The 11,844-nt window shown below is 41.5% G+C and overlaps 1 protein-coding gene across 1 annotated transcript; it reads right to left on the bottom strand.

Annotated features, from left to right (window-relative positions):
* Positions 1-2,514: 2,514 nt before the first annotated feature.
* On the bottom strand, positions 2,515-11,433 carry acta2 (actin alpha 2, smooth muscle). The gene is made up of 9 exons (XM_038299709.1): positions 11,290-11,433; positions 7,976-8,155; positions 7,766-7,894; positions 7,572-7,682; positions 6,165-6,249; positions 5,873-6,034; positions 5,605-5,796; positions 5,306-5,487; positions 2,515-3,187 (listed from the first exon to the last, which is right to left on the bottom strand). The coding sequence occupies exons 2-9, from the start codon at positions 8,102-8,104 to the stop codon at positions 3,044-3,046; spliced, it is 1,134 nt and encodes a 377-aa protein (XP_038155637.1). The 5' UTR covers positions 8,105-8,155; positions 11,290-11,433; the 3' UTR covers positions 2,515-3,043.
* Positions 11,434-11,844: the final 411 nt, after the last annotated feature.

Here is an 11,844-nt window from a genome sequence, read left to right on the forward strand (position 1 = left end):
TCAGGATGTGAGCAGATTCCTCTGCCTGTTTCTAACTGATCTTTCCTCACTTGATGTTTAAAAACAAAAATGTACTCCTGTTTTTGTGTGCTGATTGGTCAGTTGTCATTGGAGTTGTAAATCAGAGTGAGGTGTATTCAGAATTTGAAAAATGCAGAGCTTCAGTAGCTGCAGCGCTAAAACTCATCAGCTGTGTCATAGTGAGTCTGAACGCTGTTTTTAAACTGAATAATTTATGATGAACGCAAACTGCTGCTCATCCTTGTCGAAGCTTCTGATTTCACATGCTTCATCTAGTTAAACATGTGCTACATCTCTTTGGGATGTATTTGTGTCTGCATTTGTTGATGAACATGACGTTAGAGGTGAGACATGAGGGAAATTTGATATTTTTTTCAGCCCACTTTGTATTTACAAGCTGTGCTCTGTAAAGAACTGAACTGTGACAGACTTTCCATTTTCATTTGAAGTACATCTCTGAGCTTTAATTTGAAAGCTCAAGTTGCACATGGTTCTATTGTTTTATTTTTAATAAAGATTTGAATGGGAAAATACATGCTGAAAACCTCATTTCATTCTCAATTTTCTGAAAGATAGAATTAAGGGTGCTTTAAGACAGTGACACCGGGCCCTCTGACCACCATCAGCAGGCAATGCAGGTAAAGTGTCTTGCTCAAGTACAAAACAACACTGAAAGCTGGAGTTTCAACAGATCACCCTTCAGTTGCAGGCAGTTGCGGTTTCTGATATCAGCAACCTGGGCAGCTGCCCAAGGTTGCTTTGCCATGTAGGGCGGAATTGGCATGAGATCCCCCCCTACCAGGTGCACGCCCTTATGCCGATCAGACCAACTCATTAAAATAGAAGAAGAAAAAAGTGTTCTCCTTAGCTTTTAACCAAGAATGAATTTATTTGTGTCCAAGGAACAATCCATTAACTTTTGATGATGATCCACATCATAATCTGGATGCAGATTTTTTTTTTTAAGGATTCTTTAACATTACTTGGTGAAACAACCAGTTCCCACCTAAACCAGAGGGTGGCAGCAGTGACTTTTGACAGCTTCAGCATCAGACTTAAATAAGTCCAGAAGTATTATGCTGAGACAAAAACACAGGAAAGGTGAGTCTGGATCTGCTGATCAAAGAAGAAAACAGAGTGAATGAAGAAGGTGAGAGCAGAACAAACACCAGAGGCTGACAGATGCACGCTGGGCCTTATTTATAAACTTATGAAAGGATTTTAAGGAAATTATTACCAGGTTCATTAAAAATGGTGATGGTCTAGATCATCTGCGAGTTTTATCTATAGGTGTAGGTCACAATATGGCAGAAAATGCTTTTCTAGTATTGTATTGATTTGATGAATATCATATATGATGGTATTCAAAATGAATCAGATCTTTTATGAGTTTGATTATTGTCTATAATCCTGATATGAATATATCTAAAATTATAAATTTCAGAATTTATGAAGCTCTACAAGCTGTGCACAAAAGTTTTTAGCTTTGAAATGAGTTCCTTATTGAACTCATGTCATACCAATTTAGACTAAAGTAGTTAAATTCAATTCAGTTTATTTCTATAGCGCCAATTCACAACACATCATCTCAAGGCACTTTACAGTTCAACCAGACCGTCCAGTCAAATTGATTCAAAGTTTTCTATCTAAGGGAAACCAGTTGATTGACTCAAATGCAATCCCTCACACTAAGCATGCTTGTAGCGACAGTGGAGAGGAAAACTCCCTTTTAACAGGAAGAAACCTCCAGCAGAACCAGGCTCAGTGTGAGCGGCCATCTGCTGAGGCCCACTGGGGTTCAAGGAGACAGAAGCAGAGACACAAAAAGCAGCTGTAAAAGGCGGCCCCGTCCAGGAAACACACAGCCAGGCAGACGAGCTCTGAGCCAGCTCCCATGTCAGAGGATGAAGAGAGCACATCCAGCCAGTCACAGTCAGAGAAACAGGACCACACTGGAAAACAAGTCGAGCTCCAACATCTATAAACAAGGGTGTTGATGGAAGCAGCACAGCTAATAGTCATCTAGTTGTACAAATTCTAAACAATGTTGCTTTAGTATTAATAAGTATTTGTTAGACATTTAAAGCAGGTAAAGAAAGACTAAATTAAAATCTAAAGCTTCAGCTTTTTACTCCCTGCCAAATTTTCTGTTTCAGATCATTATTCTTTGATTAGTTTTTTTAAAACATGATTTTTTTTTTAAATCTTTATGCTCTTTTATTCCTTTTTTTTGTTATGTCTTACTTGCTGTAAAGCATTTTAGTCAACCTAGCTATAATTGTAAAATGAATATGCAAATAAATGATTTATTAATGTTTTGTAAAAAGATTTATCAGGGTGGCTTAGATCTGATGTTGCCCACACATCTGAACTGGTCCCAGCATTATATTACCGTTCATGATGTAAAGGCTCTTTAAGATTGAAGACTTCCAAAATAGTTTCTATGACAACCAAGATGAATAATGGTTACACGAAAGAGACAAAAAACACACCTGTTTGTGTTTTATTGGAGCTCTTTATTTCTTTCTGGATGGTCATGTTTACACACCGTCTATGAGGCGGAGCCTCCTGATCACGCTGTGACATCATCGCAATGCAATGCAAGTGTGCTCTGCTCCCCAGCAACATTCAAGCTTTATTCTGAAAGAAGATCAGAACCAACATGGAGGAAGAGGGGGGGAGGAAGGGGTAGGCCATGATTGGTGTGAGGGTCTGTGCTACAGGGGGAGGACATAGCTGCAGATTCACAGTTTGAAGGTGAAAATAAGGGGGTTGATTCATTAATATGACCAAATAAGTCCAGCATTAAAGACAACATCACTTCCCTTGTAACTGCTGATCCAGCCAGGAGCGTTCAGCATCTTTCTACCTCTTTATCACAGGAAGTCCTGTGGCTGGGTGGTGGAGGGCTGACCTGGGGTCTGGTAGCTGGTGCTCAGTGAGGTTAAAACAAAGGCGGTGCTGAAGCCCGAAACGGAGGGGAGGCTGCAGAGCACATAGACCCGGAGACAGGTGGGGTTCTTTAGAAGCACTTGCGGTGGACGATGGAGGGTCCTGCCTCGTCATACTCCTGCTTACTGATCCACATCTGTTGGAAGGTGGAGAGTGAGGCCAGGATGGAGCCACCGATCCACACCGAGTACTTCCTCTCTGGAGGAGCGATGATCTGAGAGGGGGGAGGGGGTGAGGGTTAGATGTTAAATCATTGAAACGACAAGTTTGGATCACCTGAAGTTATATCTTAAAAGTTTGTTTCTGTTACTAGAACAAAAAAAACATTTTATTTACATGTACAGAACTCAATGAGGACAAGACGGACGTAATGATCTTTGGCAGATCCACTGCTGATTCCGTGACCAGTCTTGGCTCCTTGGCTCAGTACGTTAAGCCGGTTATTACTAATTTAGGGGTTAAGATGGATGCTGGTCTTAAAATGGAAGCGCACATCAGAGCCGTTATAAAGTCCAGCTTTTTCCACTTAAGGCAGCTAGCAAAAGTAAAACCCATTCTTTCCAGACAGCATTTCGAAACAGTGATCCATGCATTTGTGACCACATGGCTGGATTACTGTAACTCACTTTATACAGGGGTCGGTGACTTGTATATTTCTCATCTTCAGAGGGTTCAAAATGCTGCTGCACGTCTTTTAACAGGTACACGAAAATTCAACCACATTTCCCCTGTTTTAGCTTCCTTACACTGGCTGCCAGTACATTTTAGGATTCATTTTAAAATTCTTTTATTTGTTTTTAAAACTCTTAATGGCCTTGCCCCTCCTTATCTGTCTAAGCTGCTACATTCTTATACACCCTCCCGTTCCCTCAGGTCAGCTGATCAGTTGCTTCTGAGGGTCCCAAAGACAAAATGCAAGCTCAGAGGAGACCGTGCTTTTTCTGTGGCAGCTCCTAAGCTGTGGAATGATCTGCCTCTGAGCATAAGACAGGCCTCTTCTCTTGCTGTTTTTAAGTCCCTTCTTAAGACTCATCTTTTTTCCTTGGCTTTTGGCACAATTTGAGAGGTTTTACTTTGTTTTATTCTCTTTGTATACTAATATGTATTTTACACTCGTTTTTTCTCTATTTTATAATTTTATTGTATTTTATGATTGTGTACAGCACTTTGGTCCTGTCCGGTGTATAAAGTGCTTCATAAATAAAGTTGGTATGGTATGGTACAGATCAACAGGTTTGCATTCTTTGGGTTCTTCTCTTTCTTAAGAAGCCCTTTAAACCAGAGGTTCCTCAATGGGGGGTCGTGGTTCTCTGGTGGGGTCAGGAGATGTCAAATGTGGGGGTCGCAAATTTTTTCACAATCATTGTGATGTGATCCTTGAAGTATATGGTGGCCCGAAATATCCATCCATACATTTTCCTTCACGTTTATCAGTTGGGGTCGTGAGGGGTGCTGGTGCCTATCTCCAGCTGTCTACAGGCGAGAGGCGGGGTCCACCCTGGACGGGTTGCCTGTCCAACGGAGGGCAACACAGAGACACACAACCATTCACACAAAAACTCACACCTAAGGAGAATTTAGAGAAGCCAATAACATTTTTGGACTGTTGGGGGAAGCCGGAGTACCCGGAAATAACCCACACATGCACAGGGAGAACATGCAAACTCCACACAGAAAGCAGCCTGGCCCAAAATATATGTAATGAAATTCATAAATATTAGTGTTTTTCAGAAATGGATACATGTGTAAGAGAGACTGATACATGGACTACATATATTGACTGATACATGTGTGGGTCGCTCCAGCAGCCATGCCTTAAGATCTCCTTGAAGCGTTTGCATTGCCGCTCCCCTCCATTTGCTATCCATTTTAAATGTTTTCTTTGATTTGTTAAAGTTTCTTTTTTTATTTCAAATGAAAACATGAGTAACATTCGTTATCATTGTGTCATTTTTATCATGTAAATGGCGACGAAGCAAAATTGGCTCCATAAATCATTTCAAAAATATTGGCAGCACATATCAGGGATCTTTTGACTAATATTAAAATAATCAGCATGGGTCGATAAATTGAATATTTAAGAAATATATAATTATCTTTACTGTCTATAATAAATAGATATAAAGTAATGATATGTATTTTACTGGGTGCCCAGTTTGGTATATTCTTATTTTTTAGGTCACAGCCTGAAATGTTTGGGAATCACAACTTTAAGCCTTTTCAATGCTGCACACACTGGCTGTGGTTAAAAGGGATTAAAAGATCAAATCTATCCTAATTGTTCCTCAGTGAAGAGCTTGAACTCATCCTGGAAACCAAACTCAGAGCCGACCTTGATCTTCATGGTACTGGGAGCCAGCGCTGTGATCTCCTTCTGCATCCGATCAGCTATCCCCGGGTACATGGTGGTTCCTCCTGACAGCACGTTGTTGGCATACAAGTCTTTACGGATGTCAATGTCGCACTTCATGATGCTGTTGTAGGTTGTCTCATGGATTCCAGCCGACTCCATACCTGCAGGAAAATGACAGTATTAATATCTATGTCTATTAAGCAAAGCAGCTGAACCATCTTTTATGGGCTGTGTGTTAAAGAGCATAGAGAAGGAAAACATGTGGTGAGCTGACTGACCAATGAAGGAGGGCTGGAAGAGCGTCTCTGGGCAGCGGAACCTCTCATTGCCGATGGTGATCACCTGACCGTCAGGAAGCTCATAGCTTTTCTCCAGAGAAGAAGAAGTAGCTGCTGTGGCCATCTCGTTCTCAAAGTCCAAAGCTACGTAACACAACTTCTCCTTAATGTCACGAACGATTTCCCTCTCCGCTGCAGGACAGAGGGTCAGACGGGTCAGCGTGATGGGGGATCATCCCAGTGGAAAGTCCAGGTGTGTCAGTCTTACCTGTGGTGACAAAGCTGTAGCCTCGCTCAGTTAGGATCTTCATGAGGTAGTCTGTCAGGTCGCGGCCCGCCAGGTCCAACCTCATGATGGCATGTGGGAGAGCATACCCCTCATAAATTGGCACGTTGTGGGTGACGCCATCACCTGAGTCCAAGACTATACCTGAAGAGAGAGAGGAGGCTGGTTCAAACGTCTGCTCCAATACAAACATGTCTAATGGAGGTTAATCATTTAGTCTTATAGACAATCTAACGGGCTGTACGTGAAAAGGTGAAAGAGTGTGAGGTCCAACCTGTGGTGCGTCCGGAAGCGTACAGCGACAGCACTGCCTGGATGGCCACGTACATGGCGGGAACATTAAAAGTCTCAAACATGATCTGAAAATAGACATTAACGTACATCAGAACCATACAGAACACTTTTTATCCCTTAACTTTATCTTTATCTCATCCGAATTCAAATGAACATATTCCAGTAAGACTTTGACTAAAACATAGATGATTATTCTAAACAAGCTGCTAAGTCATCTGAGAAAGTATCAAACATTGGAAAAGCTTTTTTAACTTAAGGAGATATTGAATTTATATAAAACGAAGTTCCTTGGAGAAAAGTTGGAATGGATTCTCATAATTCACCTCTGCAGAGCAGAAAGACAACAGAACCCTTAAAGGATGATGAGAAAATCATCATCATGGGTTCCCATGATTAAAGCTATGATCTGGTCTCACAGTCCAGGAAGTTTCCACCTCCTGTTCTGACTGCAGAGGAACAACCTGCTGGTATTTAAGGACATTTTGAACAAACACGTTTCAATAAGTATCATCCTCTGTTCGGTAAAAGGAGCTTCTACTCCCGGCAGGTGTAAGACTTTATAACCATCACTGTTCCCAATAACCTAAATAAGTTATTACATTCATGTTGATTTTCGCCAGTTAAATAACATGCTGCTGTCATTTTGCACATCTCTGGTGTTGCTGCTGTTTCTCACATATCCATAACAGTAAAAATATCCGCAGCTGTTATTAATCTTTATTCTCCAGATACAGAGTATTATATTGTAGAACACTGTACAGTACAGTATTTTATTAGTTTTATTTTCCTATCTGTTATTTTAAGAAACTTTTCTATGGTGCACATTGTGTGACCACTTCTACTACTATAATTGTGCTGTTAACTGCTGTTAACAGCACAATTTCCCACAATAAAGGGGTTTTCTATTCTATTCTAAAAATTCAAACTTAGGTGCTTCATGAACTGGAGAAAACATCCTGCTGCAGAAGATTCATCCTTCTGCAACTTAGTGGACGCTCTATGGCCAGGACTACCAAACTCCCCCCCCCGTCAGTCCGTGTACCCTCAGTTGTTTCTAGGAGCAGGTCCCTCCTCAGGAACTCGTGATCAACTCTTCATAGATTGTTGGTTTAGGTTGTATCAGCACATCAGCTGCAGACTTTACAAAAAAGTAAAAAAAAAATTAAAAACAAACCACTGGACTTTGCTTTCCAAGTTTGAAGACATTTCACTTCCCATCCAGGGAGCTTTCTCAATTCAAAATGTCTACAGACCACTCCAGCCTCTAAAGGAACGTCCTGCTGGACTCAGTCCTTCTACAGGACTGTGGACAGATCCACTGGAACCTCCTGCAAACCTCTGCAATACCCAGAACCAGAGAAGCCGGTTGTACTCAGTGTTCCCCTACCTGAGTCATTTTCTCTCGGTTGGCCTTAGGGTTGAGAGGAGCCTCGGTCAGCAGAGTGGGATGTTCTTCTGGAGCTACTCGCAGCTCATTGTAGAAAGAGTGATGCCAGATCTGACCAATCAGAGAGGAGGAGAAGTTGAGGAGGTTTCATAGGTGTGGAGGCGTGTATGTGTGTGTTTATGTGTATATCAGACCTTCTCCATGTCATCCCAGTTGGTGATGATCCCATGTTCAATGGGATACTTCAGGGTGAGGATTCCTCTCTTGCTCTGAGCCTCGTCTCCCACGTAGCTGTCCTTCTGCCCCATTCCCACCATCACTCCCTAAAACACACACACACACAATCAGTTCACACCTGTCTCACTGTTGAGGATGGGTGTGAGGTTGGACCAATCAGAAGTCACCTGGTGCCTGGGCCGGCCGACGATGGAGGGGAAGACGGCCCTGGGAGCGTCATCTCCAGCGAACCCGGCCTTGCATAGACCGGATCCGTTATCACACACCAGAGCAGTGCTCTCCTCATCATCACACATGACTGCAGGGGGCGCTGTGGACAAGCTGCAGACCTACAAGAGCGACTAGCACTGATGAAGAGAGGAGATGTGATTGGTTACCAGATGTACAGTCCAGCCTTTACTTAAATTAAGCAAAATAAAAAAAAAAAAAAATTATCAACAACCTTTCAAATGATTTCAAATTTATTTAGAAATGTTGAGATAAAGCAAATGTTAAAAACTAAAGCTAAGCAAAAATTGTTATCAAACTCACAGCTGCTACATTAAAGCACATTGGCATTTGTTTAAATTTCATTGCATAAATAATTTAGAATTAAACTTTACATTTCTAAAAATAATTTTAAATCATTGTCAATCTATTATCAACAGTAGTTTTCCTGTAAAATATCACTGCTCTGTAATGATGGTTGTTAAATACAGTCAGCTGATGTAGAGTTTTCTTTGGATTCTGCACTAAAGCTTGAGTTTCTATCATTAGAGTGAAACCAGGAGGAGGAGGAGGAACGTTGCTCAGTCTGAAACAGTAAGAACGAGTCAACAAAGAGAAACTGAAGCTAATTTATTATAAAATTCCATTTTTACATCAAAAATAAAGCAGGAAGAAAATCTGAATGAAGCCCACCAAAGCTCTGCGGCATCACCAAAACTGGAGCTGGGAGGTGGTCACATGACCTTTAACTCAGAGAAAACTTCCTATTTCGGTCATGAGCGGAGTCCGGCCTGTGTTTGGTATGCTCTCTCTCTCTCTCCCCCTGTTTGCTCTGCCTCGCCCAGCCGCGCTCCACTCCATCTGTCCTTTCTCATCTCTCCTCATCTTCCTCTCCCTCTACAGCACTTTGCTCCATATTTAGTCATGAACTCTGGGAACTGAGTATTTGCTGTTTCTGGCTGCAGGATGGGCCTTTGAGGGCTAACTTTGCCCTCAGCTCCGCATTGGCAGCCCCTGCTTTCTTATCCATTTAAACTGTTTCTGCAGCAGCTGCTTCTCCTCATGTTACAGCGATTTAACCTAGGAGAACATCACAGGATATGGAGCATCACCTTCTCTTGCAGAAGATGCTTTGGGACAAACGGATCCCTTTCTGTGTCTCTCCATCTATCTCCATGTTTCCAACCCCACCCCCTCCAGTCGACACTGATCCTGGTTTGCTGGAGGTTTTCTTCCTGTTAAGGGGATGTTTAGCTTTACACTACTGCGTGCTAAGAATGAGGGAGTACTGCAGAGTTAGCGACAGCAGCTTATCCAAGATTAATTGCTGGAAAATCAGTGATTCCATGCTTTTGGCTGTTTCCTTCAAACGTCACCAACTAAAATAATAAACTGAGCTTCAATGCATTACTTTTGAATTAACATGGATTGTCTATGGGACTTTATATCTGTCTATGAGTGAAATAAATTGAATATATATATATTTCACTTCATATATTAGATGTTTTGTTGCATTAAAATATTTGTCGGGAATCTGTTGCCATAGTGTACTGAACTACACTAAGAACAGATACAAAACAAACACTGATAACATTAGAAATGAATGAGGACTTTGTACATCTGGAAAAGGAGAGGAAGCTCCTGCTTGAGCGTAGCTTCATGCTGAGGTTTAGGTTTAGTTAGCTTGCAGCGATGACAGAGGCTGCTTTAACTAAGCAAGCAGCACATTTGTTTCCTCTTATTACACATCAAATTAAGATTCACTTTGAGCTCAAACCATCAGAAGCAAAAATAATATATAAAGTATTAAACTTTAGTTTACACAGACATAAAAGCTGAAGTAAAAACTTTAGCTTCATTTGTCAGAACATATGGAAATCTCTCTGTAAATATTAAACTGTTTGTTAAACAATATGGTGATCCCAAAGTCCTGGTCCAGAATCAAAAGTTCTGGTTGCAGCTCCTTCTGAAAGGGAATTATGAAAGTTCCTCTAAATAATTGGAAATTGCTTAAAAAGTTTATTTTATTGACTTCCTGATGCTTAATTACTATTTCCTGGAAACAGACACCTGAAGATGGTGGGGGTTTGAAAGCTGTTTCAGAACCAGCCTCAGTAAATGTTCTCGTATCGTTCTTTAAAGCCATGTTAACCAAATCCGGATATTGGACCTGGTCCTTATCCAGCTCTCCTATAGGTTCAGTGTGGAGCCAATCAGAAGCCATGATAGCGGTTGGAGAGATTATTCACCAAATACTTTAATGGAAACAAGAGTTAGGAATAATGCTGCAGGAATTAAACGTCCACTGATGACCTCTGACCTCCTAACATTTCATACAGACATGGTAATAAAACATTCATATTGATTGTAACTAGAACAAAAATGTTTGATTCTGACTAAAAGATTTAGCCGCTCTGCCAGATCTCGGCAGAACATTTCTTCTCTTTATTTAGTTCTAGTTTAACATTTTTACTGTTTGTTGTTTCTCTGTGCAAACGAATCACCTGGACCCAGTCCTGTGGGGAGGGTTCCAGAGCTGCCCTCTGCTGGGGGCATCATAACCAAAGACAGTTTCAAAGTTTAAACATGATGATTATTGTTTAGTCTTAATTCAGATTTAAAGGACATTTTTTATGCATAAATAAAGTTTTTTTTATATGGAATAGCAGTTTAATACACTTCAGTCTCTCCTGATAGAGACTATCAAATGGTAAATAAAAACAATTTACAGTGAAGGACGATTCAAACTGGATCTGAACATCTGCAGAAATCAGGTGATGGTCAGTTAGAGTTCAGGACACAGACATGAAGGAGAAACAGCCTGAGAGTTTTCAGGTGATCCAAACGAGGTTAGAAGGTGTTTCATGGGTAAAAACTTTAAGAACAGAGAACACGATCCTCCCTCTGCAGGAGAAAGCAGGAGAATCAAAGTAGGAGAACACAGGTGGTGAGTGGGTGGATGGATTATTCTGACAGGAGGTAAGGAGGTTTCAAATAGGGGAAACCTCCTTTTGCTGACTGCAGAAGGCATGCAGGTAAAAACGGAAGAAAAAGAGTTGCTTTAACAAAAGATGCAGCATAAAAGAGAAACTTGGATAAGTTTGATCACTGGGAGGAGGAAGAAACTCGGTAGATTAAAAAAGAGAGGAGAGATGTAAATGTAGGTTAAAGAGATATAGTTAATGTAGAAAGGAATAGAGGTGATAGGAGATGCAAAGGCAGATCCTTCTAGGAAAGATCCCTGATCCCTGAGGAGTGCATTAGGAAGTCTTACCGTGGCAGTGCAGGACCTGCTGGGATGATGTGGGAGTGGGAGCAGGACAGAAGTGAGAGTCTGAGGAGCTGCCTTCCAGTTTATCAAGTCTCTACCTCCTCTATCCGTCCACCATCCAAACAAGGCCGGGGCCTCCTCCTCCTCATCCTCGTCGCTTTCTCCTCGGCTCCTTTCCTTATAGGGCAGGGCTCAAGGGAACTGGCCAATCAGACGGCTGATGGCATCTTCGGGCTTTCTCTCATCATTCACTGCATTCCTGTAAGAGGCAGAAACAGTTGGGCAGGAAGTCTGCAGGGTGTCAAGGAAGAGTCCTCAAATATTCAGATTATTAACAAATTGCAGTAATCTGTTACTGTAAGTAAGATTACTCTGATACTCCCATACAGTACTACAGTACCATGATGAAGATTAGAGTCCCCAGATACCCTGAATTATGTAGCTCAGGTACATATTGATATAATATGACCAGATTAGAAAAGTTTTTCTGTGTGCATCAGAGTGGCTCATATCTGCAGCAACTGAATAAAGGGATCTCAGGCTCAACCCAGCCGCCCA

The sequence above is a fragment of the Cyprinodon tularosa genome, unplaced genomic scaffold, assembly GCF_016077235.1.
Source record: "Cyprinodon tularosa strain WSP-4 unplaced genomic scaffold, ASM1607723v1 ctg433, whole genome shotgun sequence".
Lineage (NCBI taxonomy): Eukaryota > Metazoa > Chordata > Actinopteri > Cyprinodontiformes > Cyprinodontidae > Cyprinodon > Cyprinodon tularosa.